Source organism: Rhipicephalus sanguineus, chromosome 4 (assembly GCF_013339695.2).
Source record: "Rhipicephalus sanguineus isolate Rsan-2018 chromosome 4, BIME_Rsan_1.4, whole genome shotgun sequence".
Lineage (NCBI taxonomy): Eukaryota > Metazoa > Arthropoda > Arachnida > Ixodida > Ixodidae > Rhipicephalus > Rhipicephalus sanguineus.
The window spans coordinates 40,798,337-40,818,640 of NC_051179.1; the positions used below are offsets into that span (position 1 = coordinate 40,798,337).

At 48.7% G+C, this 20,304-nt stretch overlaps 2 protein-coding genes across 4 annotated transcripts in view; one reads left to right on the forward strand and one right to left on the reverse strand.

The window, feature by feature from the left end:
• Window positions 1–20,304, forward strand: part of LOC119389808 (E1A-binding protein p400) — a 236,564-nt gene that overhangs the window by 28,245 nt on the left and 188,015 nt on the right. The gene's annotated exons all lie outside the window — the stretch shown is intronic.
• Window positions 949–2,442, reverse strand: LOC119391152 (uncharacterized). Its single transcript, XM_037658828.1, has one exon. It carries the CDS (start codon window positions 2,440–2,442, stop codon window positions 949–951), a length of 1,494 nt encoding a protein of 497 aa, XP_037514756.1.

Below are 20,304 nucleotides of genomic sequence, written 5' to 3' on the forward strand. Positions count from 1 at the left end.
GAGCAGATTTCTGGTATTTCGAGAGCTTCGATGAAGTGCTCGTTGCGGTCATACTGACTTCTTAGCCAAAGTTTCACTCTTCTGCGTTTTTCTTTGATAATAGGGAGTTTTAGCTTGTAACGTATACTTCTTTACGTTACCGTTACCGGATTACGTTTACCGTTTTTCCGGAACGCGACTTTTAGTAAAGTTTTTTAGCTGCCCAAACGTAAACCTTTACGTACGTACGTAAACCTTCACGTTTGCGCAAACCACTAAATGATGATGATAACAGCATTTAAACTACATTTAATTTAGATAATATTGAATTACGCTGCGGCAAAATCATAAGAGAGGTTTTTAGCGTGTGCAGCGAAGGGGTGTAGCACAACCAGGTTACCGGGCGATGGTGTCGACATCTTGTGACGCTTCTCGCAACCACAATCATGGGCACGTTTGTTTTCGCTTAGTGTTCTTGAGGAGAAAAAATAATTAAAAAGGCAACTCATTCGGAAAAATAACGCTGCAAGGCATTTACATTAGCAGTAGAATGCCCGATCTGCCTGCAATAACAATTTTGTGCTCGCTTGGTACACCTTGGCCCCGCTAGATGGCGCCACCTATCCAGCCTGTCGGGCCTGTCAGAGTCTTTAGGCCTCTCACGTTTGCGGATTCGGTATTCTACCAATTCTACGTCGCTCTAGCCTCGGTAATCCGGCTGAAATAAGGTCATCGTAAGTGGCGCTCGCACTTAGGCTTATTTTGACTCGGCGGCTGGAGTCTCCGCGAAGCGGACATCGCAAGTAGCCACGAACGAAGCTGGATTTGCGAGATAGGTCCGTAAACGTAAAGCCTATCCGGCGAGTAGTTTACGTTCCGTAAACCTTTACGTTCCGTAAAAGTTCGCGCATGCGCAGATCCCATCCGGTATCCGGTAACACGGTAACGTAAAGAAGTATACGTTACAAGCTAAAACTCCCTAATGTTGCCTGATCCTCCGAATGGGTAGATTGTGATGTCCTCTTCACCAATCACCTCTAGTTGCAGTTCGCGGGAAAGCTTCTTTGTGACAAAACTTCGTTGGCTACCCCCGTCGAAGAGGAGGCGCGTCAGAGCTCTCCCTCGTCCTTCTGCCCATACTTGGGCCGTTTGGAGCAGCACGGTAGGCACATTTTCCGACTTCTGTTCTGCTGAAGAGTGCAACTCTGCGGCTGTGTTCTCAGGTTGCCTCCAGGTGGGGTCACACATTTGAGACAGGTGTCTTCTGCCACAGTGCTTGCAACTTAGCCTTTTGTTGCGGCATTGTTTCGACATGTGTCCCTTTACACCGCACCGGAAGCAGCGACCAACCGCAGTGAGTCGTTTCTTCTTTTCATCGAGTGACATTTGTGCCTGACACTCGTGAGTCGTGTGATTCTTTGCATCACAAAATGCGCATGAATCGATCTGCTTCGATTTGCCCGCAGAGAAGAGCGAAGCCGCTGATCCTTTTGGTGTTCTGATTTTTTCTTTATCTCGATGTTTTGAGCTGGATCCTTTTACTTCGCTGTGGCCAGTCTGCAGTGCCTTCTCTCGGCTCTCCACTTCGGTCTTGAGAAAAGCTCGTAAACTCTCGATGCCGATCCCCTCTTCCTTGCTGTCAGCGGAGAGTCCCTTGTGGTAGTTGACTACTAGTTCCGATGGCAGAATTCGCAAGAGTGCGGAGCAGAGCAGGGCACCGTAGCCATCTGTTTTGACTCCAAGCGCTGCGAGAGCGGCTATGTTGCGCTGCAGATGGTCATAGAGTCGACGTAGGCCGATAACCTCATTCTCGTTGCGTACTGGTGGCAACTCGAGCAACTGAGTTAGATGTTCTTGTATGAGCACGTCTCGTCGACCGAAGCGCTCTTTAAGGAGCTCGATGGCTGTGTTGTAATTAGCTCCCGTCACCTGGATGCCGTCGATGGCCGAAGCAGCCTTCCCAGAAAGTGACGCCCGCAAGTACAGAAACTTCTCAGAGTCGGAGAGGGTGTCGTTTTCGTGCACCGCCCTCTCAAACTGCTCCCAGAAGGACTGCCACTCCGTGGAAGCGCCGCTAAATCGCTGTAACTCGAGCTTCGGTAGTTTAACGTGGGTCTGCGCAGCCCTCGGAGGGCCGTCGGTCGGCGCCCGCGTCGCGGCCATTTCCGCTTGTTTTTTTGCCTTTTGCTCTTCGGCTTCTTGGCTGAGTTTCGCGATGCATGCGACGATCCGGTCGTTGTACTCGATAGTTCTTATGTAGTTTTGCTCCGCGTCTTCGTCAACAACTAGTGGTTCAATGGCATTGTCCACTTCGTTTAGTTGTATTTGGAGTGCACTTAGCCTGGCCGACAAGACACTGAGAGCTCCGTCGTTCGCATGGCTCGCCAAGAACAATTCTGCCTCGGAAATAAGTTTGGTCACCTGAGTTCTCAAGGCGCTCCTTTTTAGCTTGAGCCGGTCCATCCTGGCGTCTACGATGCCTGGCGTCTGTGATTCTGTGTTGCCTGGCGTATGCGTTGCCTTGAGCAGTGGTGTCGGTTTCGGCTGGGTGTGGCGTCGTCAGGCCTTGTTGGTTGAAGCGCCTCGTCGACCGTTTCTTGCCCGAGGATCGTTGCTGCTTTTCCTCAAGCTCGTTGTGCTGTCGACGTCTGTTGACCCAGCTGCCTCAACGGTAAGTTCGATAACTTCTTCCCGGGTTTCGGCACCAAATATTGAGGAAATTATCGCAGGTCAAAAAAGAACCAACTGCTTCGTTTGGGATGAACAAAAGAACTAAATTTATTTCGATAGGGATGCCCGTAGCCGAGCGAGTTCGCGATAGTACAAGGTTGCCAGTTGGCGAAAAGAAAGAGGCTGAACTTGGCAGTTTCTTCAGACCCCACCCACGTCCCCGCGCAACTCGCATTCTGCCGCGACACTGATGTTGGCCTACAAATCTTGTGAAGTCGCATCCACGACAGTGTAGCAGTATTTATTGTTTGGGAAATGTGAAGAAGGACAAGGAACGGCATGGGCGTCGTAACTGCCTCGCGTTTACGCGCGTGCGGACATCTTAACTGATGTCTCCCGCGGCCAGGGGGGAGTGAAGGACAGAGAGATAGGCTTAACAGAGAGAGAGAGAGAGTGTGTGACGGAACAACGGTAAAGTGTTTCAACGTGTACACCTCTGGACGTACATACGCGAGCAGTCCATGGCATAAAGTGCTCCATGTGTGCTGCTGGGAAAGTTGGTCCGCATTGCCCCAACACGACCCAACACGTCAACCTCACTTCGCCGTACAGAGGAGCGCTAATAAAGCTCCGGGCAGACCCTGCATTGGCAGTGGAGGAGAGGGGAACAAAGGGAGAAGCACTCCAGTGCTCGGGAAGTTAGGGATTCTCACGCAGGGAGAAGGGAAATGGCTCGCGAGGCGCCGCTTGTTATGGGACGCTAGGGAAACGTATAGTGCCTGGAAGACTCCACCCCCAGCTCCCACAGAAGATGGCGCGACACCCGTGGGAGCTATGCCTCGGTGTTATACGTACCTTCGGCCGTCCCTTTCGTGTGCCACCGCGGGCCGTCTCGGCTGAGGCGGCGAGTCTGCAGGGCATGCAGCCGATGCTTCCACTTCGAACCAGCCCCCTGAACATAAATGTGCGACGCGTTGCTGTTTTTTTTCCGCAGCTCGTTTAACCCTCTCGCTGTCTCCGCGGATGTGTGAGACCTCCGTTGTCTTTTAATTAATGAAAGGCGGATGGCAGTGTCGATAAAAGCTCGGAACTATACAGCTGTGACGTGTGGGCGAAGCAAATGTGCGGGTGACGGAGAGAGCAGCGGCATTGAGAGCTGAGGAAGAATCCTGACTCAGCAGCGGGTTCGCTGGGTAGGGGAATGTGTTGACATCGTAGGCGTGCGCACGGTTCTTAAGGGGGTGGGGGGGAGGGGGCGAATTTTCACGGCAGCGCACACTTCCGTTGGTGGAGTGCTAAACGAAACAAGCTTTGTAATGGATGCAAAAATGAAAAGGAAGCGACGACGTGCAGCACGTCATCGTGAGTAGCACGTGTGAATAGCATATATATATAGTGCTACTCACAACGGCCTACCTCTGGTCCCCGCCTTGCCAGGGTCATGGGTGGGAAATAAACACTTCTTGGAATGCAATATCAGAGGTCCTCAGCCTCCGCTATTGTCAAAGCCCTGCATGGGCGTAACCCTGCATAGTGAGCAATGACGGCAGAGGTTAGACTGAGTAAATATATCTTGGCGCCCCTATAAAGTGATTATGTGGTTGACACTAGCGAGCTTTGGGACAGCCTTGGCCAGCTCCGACCTCAAGGATCAGCTAATGCTTGTCCCGAGGGCACAGGACGCGGTCCGAGCTCGAGGCATCTTGGCATAAGGGCGCCTCTCTCAAGCTACGTTCTCAAAATACAAATATTTTCTGTCTCTCTTCTCACCAGCGATCGAGAGACCGTAGGAAAAGCATGCACGCGTACGTCTTGAAATGTTCAGGCATTGTGGATGAGATGCGCGAGTGAACTGACAGTGAGTCAGAAAGATAACCACGTTTCGAGCATTTCCTTAGATGTCGACGCGACCAGTTAAGCGACCCGACCCATTATCAAACCAATAATGATCTTTTCGATTTACAATAAGCTTGTTTATTATCTCTCTGCCGAGTAGCTCTATACGGAAAATTTTGTCATGCATCTTGCAAGCGTGTTCCGCTTGAGAGAAAATTGGGGGAGTCAATTTTTAGATTACACTACTGCCGGGTAGATTTTCCTTATCGTGTAGTGAACCGGATATTGCGATCGGGATAACTTCCATGCCATCCTCTTTATTCATCTCTTTCACTATTGTGCGACCAAACGCCGTGAACACGTGGTCCTTTGTGGCATATGCCTATAGTACTGATGTCGTGGGCTGGGTTGGATATCGAAAGCTGATTTCGGGACGTTTATCTGACTGGTCAAAGTCATCGGTGCTGCCTTTACCCATATTGTAGATTCCTTGACATTGGCACAGCTGCCCATATAACAACACATTAGGAATGGATCTAACCCCATACTGACAAATATGTGCTGATTGTCAGCGCCAATGTAAAACGGTGACAGCGCTGAATTTCGTACTGTCCTTTCTGTGTCTTCATTTTTCGCGTTGTTTTGCAGCCATGAAACCATATATACCACCAGTCTCAGTGCCAGACCCATTTAAAACGATGACGTTTCACCACTTCACTCCGACTCCGTGAAAGCACGCAATCAGCGCGTGTTTCTGTTTGCCGTTGCTTCAGTCACATCTAGAATGCGGCGCAGGTTCGGTAAGAGCTGCGCCGACCGACCAAGGTTAGATCCGTAGAGGCGCCGGCTCTCCCTCCTCCGTCGCGAGATACTTTCCGGCTCCAACTTTGCAAATTCCTGGCAAATATTCCCCTGAAATGATCTCTCTTCGCGTTCCTACGCATTAAACTGGCGAAGGAAACATACATACGACAAGCACGTGATAAGAGCATCCCGCGGATTCGCGCCTCGGGACGCGAAACGCTCGTCATGCCGGCTTCCTCACTGACGGTCCAACTTAAAGCCATCCTCGCCTCTGCGAGTGGTAAGAAACGACGAAACGCTCGCTCACTCGCTCGCTCGTGCGCTGCTGCTGCTGCTTCTCGTGCGTGCACGCGCCTTCTCTAATGACACGCACGTCTCGTGCCAGCCCTGCCGGCGCCTAGCTCGTCGTCCAATCCTCGTCGGTAATCTTTTTTTCTCTCGCGTTCGCCCCATCGTCGTGCCTTCCAGAGAACGTGCTCGGCTGTCGTTAGGGGCTCTGGCGGAATTTCCTTTTAGACTCGCGTCGAAACCAAGAAAAGAGACGGAAATTTGTAGAGAGATGATGCTGAGCTAGCTAGGAAGCATGATGATGAGATTAGAGGATGGAGAGAGGGGGTAGTACAGTGCTGAGTTTGATATGTGCGTAGTAGCACCTAGCGCCACTGTACCACCATCACACTGTGCTACACCATCTGCACACACACACACACACACACACACACACACACACACACACACACACACACACACACACACACACACACACACACATGTGCCATTATCGTAGCCAGAAATACTTTTTTTCTTGGGGGGGGGGGAGTGGTCAACCATACTTTATGTATGTTCGTGTGCGCGTTTGCATGTGTGGCTGTATTTCCACACATGCAAAATTAAACAATTTCGGGGGTTTGGACCCCCCCCCCCCCCCCCCTGGCTACGCCAGTGACGTATACGCACACGTGTGCGTACACGTGTGCGTGTGTCTCACTGACTCTCTCGCCACTTCGAGCCCTCCTCTCCTCTTCGCACTTTTAAGGAGATGAACATTGAGCCAGGAGACTTGCGTGAGCCGAACGATGGGCGAACTTTTTGCGAGAAAACTCTTCGTTGCGTGCCTAAAACGAGGCGAAAAAGAAGGGGCACTTTTATCCCTTTTTCCGCTTCAACTTCTTATCGTTCTTTCTCTTCTTCTTCTTCTTCTAGGCGCCAGCTAAAAGAGACGACTGGAAATCGGTGCGTTAGGAGCGTTTGTACGTGAAATGGGAGTACAGACTGGGATGGAGGGGGGGGGGGGACGAACTCGGGCCTTCTTTCGAGTGGTCCGCAGCAGGTTCGTTCGTGTGTGTTCCGGGGGCGAAAAGTGCTCCGTTAATTCGTCGTCGTCGTTGGCATTTGGGGAGAAAAGCGTGCGCGGCTGCGTAGAAACAAAAAGAAAGAAAAACAAAGAAGCAGAGGAAACTTCGAGCGGTGGGAGCGACGAAAGACAGCGTTTACAGAGGCTGCGAAGAAAAAAAAGGAAAATATATAGAGCGCGATTAAGTAAAAGAGAGGAGGACCAGTGCCGAGCGCTGTGTGTAAAACTCTTGCGGAGATAACTGGAGGGAGGTGGAGAGGGAGGGAGCGGACGGTGAGAGGGAAGTGAAAATTAAAGCGCACCACCCTCGGAGGAACTAGGCGAGGTGGTGAGGAGGACGTCCGAGAAGACGCCCTTTGTGTGTGGAACCGGGCGCGCTGAGCGGGCCTAACGTGAAAGCGCTGCAAGCTCTCGTGGTCCTCTTTTGAACTGCCAATTTAAGAGAACGTAACAGGGAGCGAGCGTGAGAGGACGGATTCGAGAGTTTGGTCCGTTTAGGCAGCGGGAAAACGAGAGGTTTTTTTGTGGAGAAGGTTCTTGCAATGGGCGCACCATTTTTCTTCTTCCTTCCTCCCTTGCCGCCGTCATTTCGTTATTCGGCAATGGTGCGGCGACGCAATGAGGCGGCGAGAACGCGGTTTTAACGAAGGGCCAATGAGCGGCGGGAGTTGCGTACTTCGTCTTCGTTGGCGCCCCGCACGCACCGTCGTTCTTCTGCAGCAGCGTTTTTCCTAATGGTCCTTTATGAACGCCGCTCGCGTTGCGGAAGTTTTTTTTTTTTTTTTTTCTAAGCGAAAGCGTTGATTTCTGGCTTCCTCCCTCTCCTCCACAACCGAGCCCAACTCCTTGTACCGGGGACCGCTCATTCGAACGCTCCCAGAGATGCCCCTCATTTCGACCTAGCTTTGGTGGCATAGGCAGCGCGAGTGTCTCTCTCAGAAATGAGCGAGATTGAGCGATTAAAAAACGGTCCGGGGGCCTCCAGTTGGGGCTGTTCGCACTACCGTGGAGGCTCTGGAACTATACAGACACCGAGGGTGTCGTCCTGCATAGTTTCTTTGTAACTATAGCTTCGTACGCCTTCTGCTTCCTCGCGGGTTGCGTTTTGTGTAGCGTATAGTTGACCTGTTCCCGACCTCAGCTATGTGGAGTGCACTACAATAATTTCCCGGTGCACCCACTTCTATGCTGACTGCTTTGTTGCCCACTGGTCACGTTTTACAGGCTGCTGACGCTCCGAGATGGCTGGAGGAGGTGGTGCGCGCTGGCGTGGCCTGAAAGTTACAAGCTTTCTTTCCCGCGTGTAATGTAGGAGCATACGGATAGATGAAAAAAAAAAAAAAAATGGTGGGGTGGGACTGAGAGTCGCGCGTTGTTTCCAACGCTAGGTTTGGCCTGTCCCTGCTTCTCGTTCTAAGGTTCTGACGACGCAGGACCCACTTCTTTATTTTTTTAAAATTATTTTCATTGGTGATTGCTGTTTGCCATTCAATTGCCACCTTAGCTGTAATGACGTGTTCTGATCGAGGATTGGTTCAATTTCGCTGCTGTGGGCAACAATTACGCAAGCCTGTTTTGTGAATCCGAGGTCGAGTTCTTTCGTGAAGCGTGGCTTCGCTCGAACCCAAGTTACGTAGACGAAATCCATTGCTATATTAGCCTGGCTCCACTTACAGCGCGTGAGATCTTCGCTTGCCTGCACCTTCGTGTACGCTTCCAGCGTAGCACTGCATAAACCGAAACACGCTCGTCGAGATTGCAGAGACTTGCCGCATACACCTCACGAAGCACGTTTTAGGAGTGGAATACAGTCTATAGATAGATCGCAGTGACGCATAAAATGCAGATGCTAATGTGATACATCTCTTGCAGTGGGGCAGCTCTCGCAGTTAACGTATCTACGAACGTAACTATAGACGCAGCTTTGCTCGCCTGTAAAGCTTAACGTTGCACCAGCGCTGTTTCGTTTATACTATTCAGTTCGTTTGTTTTAGAGTATGTAAGCGTAAATAGATGATGTGACGCAATTGGTGTACCTCCGGAACTGGGACATAAGATAGTAATAAACGACAGATATGCACGCACAAGACACGCTCGCACAAGAACACACACACACACACAAGCAACGCTGTGTGTGTCGTCTATCACCTTACCTTCGTCCCTGTTCCGCTTGCGGTGCTTATTGCATCATGCATTAAAAGCAACTATATCGCCCTTCTGCGTGTGTTATCCGCGCTTTGTGTGCATGTTGGTGAAAAAACATAGCACTGCTGTACAGCATAAAGCAGCGCACACGCAAAAGGGCCTGTATACGATGGCAATGGTGACACCACAGCGCGTGTTCTGTGGGCGCTGCAGTGTTTTCGGTCTGCAATGTTGACACGAACAGGCCCTGTAGGACCGTTCGTACTAGTGTGTAGTACACACACACACACGCACGCTGCCTCACTGCAGTCCCGGCTGGTCTCATTCATGCGCTGTATAAAAATCTACGCAGAACTGATTTATATAGACGGTCGTACTTGGCGAAATTTCGCAGCGTGAAAGGATATTTGTAGTGCATGTATACGTATATCGCCACTTCTACAACAAAGAAGAACGACATGCTTACAAGAGTTAAATAAGAGCTAAACCGCAGGCGTGTTCGTGAAATTTTGTAATTGTTTGGTAGCGCAAAAGAGAATGGAAATATTAAACACACAAAAGAACCCTGTGCACATTACAAATTAAGCTTGCAAAAACCGAAATTTTGGCTAGTTGCTAGACTCCTTCGCTGTCCGCGAAATGTGAACGGAATGTGAACTTCACGAAGAACAACTGGGAAAATTTCGTTTTTGTCGTGCAGTATGTAACTGCATGGAAGAGAGGCCTCCATTACGACCCGCCGAAAGCGACACGTGGATCTGTACCTGCTTTAGACCATACCCTTACAAAAATGCTTATAGAGGTTTAATTAAGGCTAAATTGACTTTTCTCTATAGGATGTATTGTGTTTAAATTGAGCGCCAATTGACTTTTTCTATTGAGTTACACAAGGATATTGGCCACCGTGTTTCTATTGAAAATCATATTTTGCGTGTCAATTTAGCGTCTTTTGTGAGCGCCAATTGAGCGCCAATTGACTTTTTCTATTGAGTTACACAAGGATATTGGCCACCGTGTTTCTATTGAAAATCATATTTTGCATGTCAATTTAGCGTCTTTTGTGCGAGTCAAAAGGAGCTATTGACCAGCTATTGACTGTGTGTACTCAGTTTCAATTGAAACAGTTTAGGGGAGTGTATATTCAACCCTTATTGTGTTCAGTAAAAAGCATCTGGTATGCAAGCGCGTTACGCAATTGTGAAAAATGGTGGCTGAGTTCCTCCGCGTTTAAGAACGTAGGCTATTTGCAACATTTCTTGAAAACTAGCCACTTAAATGTTATGTTTTAGAAGTGGTACCCAATAATATACATTACATGCTATCAGTGTATTTTTTAAGCATTTGCTAGCCATAAGGCTGATCATTCGAATTTACTGTGCCGAACATGAAAGAAATTCTGCATGCCGCCTTCAATGCTTTGCCCTAGCGAGAGTTTTTCCTGGCGTGCGCTGATGTTTCAATGGTTCAATCGTACGAACAATGTAAAAACTGGGAGAGAAGTCGCAAATTAGTACACGGGCCCACTATTCACATGAACGACACCATACACGCACATGTACAATGATGCCGATGTTGTGATTTCTTCATTGTGTAAGCTGCAGCTGACCTTCGGTGTTCTGTAAAGTGTTCAAGCCAAAATGTAAAACACAGATCTGTTAACATCTACATTTATTTTTATGAAAACTCCAATAGAGACGAATGCCATCATTTAGTTGGCGTTGCGCCTGTTTCCGAATAACCAGGGCGAAGCCTGCCTGTAAGAAATACAAAAAAAAGAGAGAAAATGTCATAAAAAATGAAATAGGTAGAAGAGGACGGTTTAATAATGTAAACCACAATAGTTACGTAGTAGCATACTGATAAAACAGCCAACGCACAATACTTTTTTTCAGGTTTCATAACTTTCGAATATAACGTACGAAGGCAGTGAAAATGATAAACTTACCTTCAAAGATAATCAACAGATGCACGTGGTTTGGAGATCCAGCAAATACAGAAAATGTTGATCGCACATCAAGGTGACGGTGTGTCTCTGCAGCTTTGCAGAAAGGAAGCCACGATGGAGTCGTCCATTTTGCCGCAGGAAAGTTGCGATGCTGGGTCTGATGAACAACCGTTCCGCCGAAACAAACTTCCATGTACGGCCACAATTGCAGCACATGAGCGAAGTAGCTTCTTCACACTTTCGCTGATAGCCTGTGTAAATCGCGGTACTCGCTGTCCAAGAAATCAGAGCAAGAGAGATCGCAAGTGCCGAACACGACCACACTCGCGACGCTGGTGAGCAATTCTGAAGAAGAAAGTGCGGCGCGAAGGGATACACAAGAGCTAAAGTGACCGTCAGAAATTTACACGGGTGTAACTCCCAATAAATTCTGCGAAGCTTATTTGTGAACTAAATTTCAAGTATTCATGGCGCAATATTAGCACCCTATAAAATACAGATTGATCTTTTCCCGCGTTATTTTCTTGATCGCAACAGTAGACGGGCCTCCTTGCACCTGTGCAGTGGAAGTTTCCGACATGCGTTCTCCGAATTCTTCACCCCTCATGGTCCCCGCCACGTGCAAAGAATACCGCCCGCGACTTACCAGACAGGCGAGTTTCGGAACAATAGGGCGCGCCTTTTCCCCCCACGGGGAGAGCGGCTTAAAAATGCACGACCATTGAAGGACGCGTTCGTCGAATCCGCAGTCCTTTCGCGTAAGCCGGCTACCACGACGTGTTCGATCCGCATTTTTATCGTACTTCTCATGAATAAATAGTAATAAAATAATAATAATAAGGACACTGCTTGTCAAAGCATTGAATACACATTCCGATAAACATTGCATCAACGGTATTTTTGTTAATCTCGGAAGGCAAACTTTTAGCGCATCATTGAAGCAAATGCAAGTGTCGCACTTGACCGCGACACGATCCGTCATAGCGGGTCATATGGCTACGCATGTTTTTTGACAATTCATGGTGAGAAAAACCTTTGATCTTGCATTCAAAGAACTGTTAACTTCCCCTTTACCCCGTCGACAGCCGCGGGGACCAGCAGCATCGATCTTGCGACCTTCGATCAAAGCACCTAGCTCGCTTAATTTTCGTTTTTTCGTTGCTTTTTTTTAGTACTCAACAACGAAGAAGAAAGGGGGGCGGCCGGGAGGGAGGCCCTGCGGTGAAACTTGGCCCTGTACCTAAGGAGATGCCCTGCACATGCGTGCTTCATGGTGCTTTTGTAGCTATATAGAACATTATTATATATAAACAAGAAAACTAATTCCAGGTACATTGGGACATTACACCTGTGTGATGCAAAAAGAAAGTAAAATGTCATATCGCAAGCTAGAGAAGCATAAAACTTGAGGTAGCACTGCATGCTATATTGAGAGGGCTCAGTAGCCGGTCAATAATGCATACGTTGAGTTCGAGTCAATTGGCACTTAGTTGTTTGAAAGACAATTTAATGCGTATAGAGTGTGAGTAAATTGGCGCTTAGATTTTTTAAAGTCAATTAAATGCGTAAAGAGTATGAGTCAATTGGCACTTAGTTTTTTTAAAGCCAATTAAATGCGTATAGAGTGTGAGTCAATTGGCACTTAGTTTTTTGAAAGTCAATTAAATGCATATACAGTGCGGGTCAATTGACACTTAGTTTATTGAAAGTCAATTTAACGCGTATACAGTGTGGGTCAATTGACACTTAGTTTTTTGAAAGTCAATTTAATGCGTATAGAGTGTGAGTAAATTGGCGCTTTCTTACCTTTAGTCAATTAAATCTGTACCGAGCTGACCCAATAGACAATGCGGTTGAATTGACCTGCAATTGACTCAATGCATGCTCGGTTCCAGGTCAATTAAAACTCAATCTGCATTTTTGTAAGGGTACGTATAATGTAATGCAAAGCTCACGCGCTTCTTGCAGTCGTACTTCCAAAGCTCATATATCTTGTACGCAAAGAATACTAATGGGACGACACGCAACCCGCCGCATGTCTGCGATTCTGTTGGGATTGACGTCATACTGACGTCATACATACGTCTCAAGCGTATGCGCGTGTCGCGTCTGGAGTGTGCCTGTCGTCTGCTATGCGTGAAAGCCTTAACCCTTAACCTAAATAAAACACTGGTGTCGAGAACCCTAAAAAGAGTATCGTGGTGCCTGGAAATTCACTGAATATATCTTTATACTGCTACCTTAAAGAAACACTTTCGGTTTCGGTATCGAGGGGGTGGCTTCGCAGTGACGTGCAAACACAATCTGAGGTCACGGGGAGACAGCAACTCGCGACGTACTAGCAGTAGCTCTGTCATCTGCAGTTAGTGGCACATGTTGCACGTAAACGACGATGAGTAAATTGTCGTGCAACGACTCCGGCAGCGACTTCTGCGGTTTAGACTGCATACAGGACTCAGAGTTCGCAAACCAAGTGAACTCTGTTGACTCGTCGTGATAATGTCCACTGCGGGGAGAGTGGATTGCAGATGCTGAGCGACGAAAACTTTAAGATCAAAGAAAAATATTTCATGCGTGTTGTCTGGCTCCAGTTAGTGGAGAGCGTTATCAGTGCGTACCAACGAAACGACAAATGTCCCTTTTGCGTTGCCTCAAAATCGTGTCAGTACTCCCTTACAAATGAAATACGCCTTTGCAACAGGAACGTCACCTTTACCGTGAAAGGCAGCGGCTGCCAAGTTCCTTCTCGAGAACGAAAGGCCTTGGCAACGTCTCGCTTATAGTTAAGTTTTCGCGCGGGGTCGTAGTGACGTCACTGGTTTTGCGAGCGCCTGCAAATCGGTTCTGGTTAATTGTTCGTCTGCAAAGGCGGTTTCAAACACCGAAAATTCCCCTATGTATACAAGGCCGCCTTGCTTCCCGAAATAACTTCATGGCTCGCGAAAGGCGCAGAAATTTGCTATGCAAGTTAACTTAGCAAGTTTCCTGAACTTTTCCCGATTCAGAAATTGCACACCTTCTTCAACTGTATAGATTGTGTATTGTAGCCTTTCCTGCAAGGTTTCCTGAAGGCCACTAGAGTGTATACCCCCTTTTTTTTGTTATTCTTGTTCTAACCCTTGTCTATTCAACTCCCTTACCGTTCTATTGCTACTGATTGTATTTGTTGTTCGTAATCGATATTTGTACTTTTGCAAAGTTGTTCGATTTTCTTTGTCATCATAGGCTTTACCATGTTTATTGTTAAGATTGTGACCTTCCTGTAATAATCCCTCACGGGAACAACTGGGCACAATAAACCGTTCCACACTCTTATTTCTGGCAATATTTTTCCAGTAGGTGTAATAATGAGGAATACTCCCATACCACTCCCTTACTTAAAAAGGTGCATGAAGGACATATGCTTATAAACTACACCGAATAAATTGGTAGGGTGTATGCTAAAGGTTCCGATGAATATGAGCCTGCACGACAACTTTGCTGTGTTTTTCATTTGCCGGCGCTGCTCTTCCTAATATATATACGCACGCACATGTTCGGCATCGTCTCTTACGATCTATGTGATATGCTTTTAGACAATTTTCGTGAATGAATGGGACCCGAGTTTCATCGTTCAAACAGTGGCATCAACTTTTTCTTCTTTCTTTTTCATTTCATCGAATCAGACAGTTGTTTTTAATAGATAGAAGTACAAAGCGGGTTCTAAGTTTGAGGCAAGATGAAATCCTGGGTCTAATGAGAACCGTGTGCTTATTTACGTTGGCTTAAACGTCGCAGTATTTGTAGCACATGATACTTTCTGCGTTATTGTCGGTGGTAGTATAGCGGTAGTAGTAGTAGCAGTAGTAGTAGTAACAGATTCTTCTATAAAAGGAAATAGTAAAGTTTTAAACGACGGTAGAACGCGGCACATAGGCCACGCGCACTTTTAGCGTTGCATATTCTGCAGGCAGGGGAACTACCGTTAGTAACATGCACCGAATTGTCGGTTAGCTCTTGCGCGGAACACATGTGGGAATTTGAAATACATATTCTATAACATATTCCGACGAACACGGAGGTGAGTGGGGGATGGGGTCTCGCATACTCTTGTGCACGCGTCACCAATGACGCACGAAAGCAGCAGGCTGTCTGAAGTGAGTTTAGTTTTTAAAGCAATGCTTGTACAATGCTTTAAAAGTATCAACAAAAGGACGAAACGTAAAAGAAAGCAGAAATATGGTGTGTGCAAGCACGCTGCCGCTTTAGCATAGAAACAGAGTTGCAGATACCCTCCGGGAGACGTGTGTTTACATTTGCGTCTGCTGTCGTCACAAAAGCCTGCACGCCATTTGAGGGATTCCGTTGGGTCTCTTAAAGAATACGCTACGAGAACACGAACACGCCTGTTGTCTTCTGTTGAGACGAAAGAGCCGCTCATGCGAATGTCTGCACCAGTTCAAAAAAAGAAAGAACCAAACACTATAGGTCCGCGATGTCCGTTAGCATTTGACCTTCACCAACTGCCAGCTACTCGCAGAGTGCGACGGGAACCACTGGCAGTGCCGCTGACCTTCTGGCTCAAAAGTCAGCGGGTCGTCCAGAGAAGACGAGTCCGTGCAACCTTTCTTGCGAGGCGACTTAAAGGTCGGCCTTCTTCTCTTCGGCATGCTTTCGACGTCCAGTAATTCCTCGCGGGGCCTTCTGTCGAGGCCCCTGCCTTTATTTTGCCGAGGCCACGTAAGAGTCGGCCACGCCGCCACGCGCTGCACTCGCACGCATGTCGGCAGACTCGGCGGCGTGTCTCCTAGCGACAGGCTGGCAGGTTCGAGGCAAAAACTCAGCGGGGTTCCCTCCCGGCTGCTGCCTGCTGAGCGCTGCCGCGGCCTGGGCAGCACGCCAGCCCAGCCTCCTCCTTCCTTTCTTTCCAATCTCCGGTTTGCCCGCCCCTCTAGGAAATGCCGGTCCCCCCTTGGTCTGCGCATGCTCCGAAAGCCTCGCCTCCTCTCCTCTACGCTTTCTGTCCCGTGCTTTCCGTTCCTTACTTTGTCATTTTTGTTTTAATGGTTTGTGTTTTTATTTCTCGGTTTTGGCTATTGTGGTTACTACGCTGCCTCCCTCCCGCCTCACTGAAACCGTGCGCGGCGTTGTTTGATGTCTTTTTCCTCCGCGCCTCCTCTCTCTTTTTGTCTTTCACCCTCTCCACTTGGTCCTCTTCCTCTGCTGCCGACGCTATTATCGAAACCTTTTCGAGCGCTGCTTTGGGGGCTGCGTTCTTTCTCTCTCTGCACTTCTTTCCACTCACGTGGCCCAGCTTGCTCGCTGGGAGAGGGGGTCATTGCCACAGACGCTCCCCGCGTCTCCGGGGCGGAGAGGAGGAGGTGGAGAGGAGCTGGAGGCGAGGAGGAATGTTTTTCTGCCCGGCTGCTGCACGGCTCGCCGGCGCCCGTGCGGCGTTCGCTCGCTCGTACGAGAGATGGGCTTCCTACGCGCCGTTCGTTGCAGCCTACGGTCCTCGCCGGTTGCTGGGTCGGTGGGTCGTCGCGGCCACCGCTGTAAAAAGCGCGGCGCGCCGCTTCAGATTCTACGGCTCCCAAACACACCCTACACTTACGACCCACCGCCACCCTGCCCGTGGGCACACACACACACACACGGGCCAGTGCACCGTCTCTTCGCCATTTATTTGGTCCACCATCCTCTCTCTCTTTCACGTCCTGACCAAAACCGCCGTTCGGCAGCAGATTTCCCTGAAGACCCAGCCGTTCTTGCTGCACAGGAGGGCCATGCAGTAGTGGTCACGCACTGAGAGGTCCAGTAGCGACGGGAACTATTCATTATGAACGCTTCTCTCTCTCTCACGCGCACACACATGCGCTCACTTTGCTTCTTTTTTTGTTCCTTTTCATCGCCGTTTGGTACGGTTTGTACGCACTCCATGCACTGTCATCCTCTCTGGACCTAGGGTTTCGGTTGAGGCATTTTCTCAACGTCGGCGTTTGGGCCTTGGTAACCGCAGGACAGAAGACGGAGGGTTGTCTTGCGGGCGAATGACCAATATGTGTTGCTCTTTCGAGGGTAGTACTGTAGTAGTACAGAACTCGAGCGGCTCCGCCATGTTCGATGCCATGTTTTTGTTTTGCTTTTGCTGCAAGCCGCTGTGGTCGGAGCCGGCGTGATGATATTTGTCTTTTCGCGCTGCGGTGGATGCAATCGCCCCTTTTCACCGTAGCCCTCCACGGACCGATGTGCCTGCCGTGTGCACCATGCGAAAAAGCATCCTCGGGGACTTCTTGTGCGCTCGCCGCAGAATCAACGGCCGTTTCGCATTACTCTTCTGGCCGCTCGCTTCGCTCGGGCTTTGTGTTGTGTGTGCGGCCGTGCCCGCAAGCGGCACAGTGCGCTGCCGCTCCACGGCCATCACGCTTCCGGCTTCCCAGCTGGGTACCGACCGCGACTCCCAAGAAAGACCGTATACAGCCAAGCCTAGGCGATGGATCTCACGCATGCAGTGTAAAGAACGAGTGAAAAGAATCTCCCGGCGCACGTACGGGGTGTTAATTTGACTGCCGGAAGTGCATTGGGCTCTGCGAGAATTGTCGCGCTGCTCATGCTGCGAGTCCTGCAGCTGCACAAGCTGAAATAGCTCGTTAGGGTCTCTAGTGTAAGCGTGGCTACAATGTAAAGATAATGTCTTTCAGCGAGCGTGCAGAGGCCTTCTTTTGCCGCTTTTTTTTTTTTCTCGTTTGGCTTCCTCAGCAAGGTACACTCAAGCCCGCAAGGACGAAAAAGGGTCTGTGGTTCGTCCCTTTTGGGGGTAACTGGCACTGCCACAACCATTTACCCCTAAAGAGAACGATTCGTCCCTTTAGGTAGCAACTGCCAGGGACAACTGTTAGGCTCAGTTATCTATCCGCCTACGACTTTGTGCTCTCCTAGCCGTTTCGTTAATCGGATGTATACCAAAATTGGTGTGTCATAACATGGCTTTATTACGAACATAAATGACAGGTCATATCATGAAAATCATGACACGCTTGTCATGAACAGCATGATTTACATTTCACGACCTTAGGCTCTTGCGGCCGTTCCGTTAATTTCATATACACCAAAATTGGTACGGCGGGACAAGAATTCATGACGAACATAATGACAGGTCCTAACATGCAAATCATGACGCGCATGTCATGTGCAGCATGATTTACATGACATGGTCTCTGGGCGCTCGCGGCCGTTTAAATGAAGGGATATATACGAAAACTGGCATGACGAGCCATTTCTGTATGATGAACATAACTGACACGTGGTAACATGAAAATCATGACATGCATGTCATGTATGACATGATTTACATGCCACGCTCATGGCGCACTCGCGCTCGTTTCGCTAGATTGATATACACCAAAATTGGTATTGTGCTATGTGACTGTATGAAGAACATGAATAACAGGTGGTAGCATGAAAACTATGACATCCATGACATTTATGTCATGATTTACATGCCACGCTCATGGTGCATTTGCGGCCGTTTCGCGTGCATGATATACACCAAAATTGGTATTGCGCGACACGCCCGTATGACGAACGTAAGTGAGAGGTGGTAACATGAAAATCATGACATGCAAGTCATGTACAACCTGATTTACATGCCACGCTCATGGTGCGCTAGCGGCCGTTTCAGTAGATTGATATACACCAAAATTGGTATTGCACGAAGTGACTGTATGAAGAACATGAATAACAGTTAGTAAGATGAAAACCATGACATGCATGCCATTTATGTCATGATTTACATGCCACGCTCATGATGCATTCGCGGCCGCTGCGCTAGCTTGATGTACACCAAAATTGGTATTGCGCGCAGCGACTGTATGACGAACGTAAATGAGACGTGGTAACATGAAAATCATGACATGCATGACATGTACGACATGATTTACATGTCATGCTCATGGCGCACTCGTGGCCGTTTCGCTTGCATGATATACACCATAATTGGTATTGCGCGACGCGACTGCATGCCGAACTTAAATGAGAGGTGGTAACATGGAAACATGACATGCAGGTCATGTACGACATGATTTGCAAGCCACGCTCATGATACATTCGCGGCCGTTTTCCTTGCTTTATATATACCAAAATTGGTATTGCGCGACGCGACTGTATGGCGAACGTGAATAACAGGTGGTAACATGAAATCCGTGACATGATGTCATGTATGCCATGATTTACATGCCGCGCTCATGGTGCATTCGCGGCCGTTTCGCTAGCTTGATATACATCAAAATTGGTATTGCGCGAAGCGACTGCATGACGAACGTAAATTAAAGGTGTTAACATGTAAATCATGACATGCATGTCATGTATGGCATGATTTACATGCTATACTCGTGGTGCACTCGCGGCCATTTCGCTCGTTTGATATACACCAAAATTGGTATTGCGCGATGTGACTGTATGACGAACATAAATGAGATGTCTTAACATGCGAATCATGTTATGCATGTCATGTACGGTATGATTTACATGCCACTGCCATGGTGTGCTCCGGCCGTTTTGTTAACTGGATATACCAAAATTGGTATGGCACGACACGAGTGCGTGATGAACATAAGCGACAGGTCATGCATTTATATACCAGAGTATGCGTTTCATTGGCATGGTGTATACTAGAGTGTGCATGCATGCGTGCATGGCAAACGTGCGATATATGGTGGACTAGATGCAATGGCATGAATGATTTCATTTGGCTCAAAGTCAAACAAGGCGATGTATGCAGCTCTTTGCTGGCTGCTTCGCATTACATCGATTCCCACAGTGCGTGGGATCTGCCGAATTTTTCGGTTTGGCTTTCCTCAGCAGAGGGTACGTTCAAAACGGTCGAGCCTTTTGCGGGCCACTTTCCGGAATAGGTTCGGCAGTACACGCTGCGCTTGCTCTCATGGCGATGCATTAGTAAGGGATTTAGAACGATGGAACGAACACATAACAGCCTGATCTGCCTCGTGTCCGAGCCCGCGGCTTTTGCGTTGCAGGCGAAGAAACGCAACTTCGATTTATTTGTGCACTCGCGTTTGGTCATATCTTCTTTAGCTGCCCCCCTCTCCCTCCTCCCCCTCCTCTCTCTTTCCAAGGCGCGTTCACGGCATTCCTGCCTCATTCACGCCGCTTCAACTCCATCCGGCAACCATCAGTTCCTGCCATCGGACGCTCTCGACATTCCTTCAACCGGTTTCGATCGTTGCCGATTTGGCTGTCAGTACGTTTCGTTCTCCAAAGCCCTCGTGAACTGTGCGCACGACTGGGCAGTTCGTCGCTTCGTGGCTTCGTCTCATGGGCGCCTGTAAATGAAACGCGTGGTTTACGCCATGTCGCTGTACACGTGACATTTACACCGTGTAGTTATACACAGGAAAGTTGTTCGGATTGTAGCGGCCGTTTGGAAGACGTTGGAAACGTGTTCGATATGGTTGTTGGGTACGTTTGGTTTTAGCTCAGGCAGGGCCCGTATTCACAGAAACGTGTTACGCCAGAACACTTCGTAAGGCCAATCACGGTGCGGGACATATCCCGAGCGAAGCCGGCTGACCAG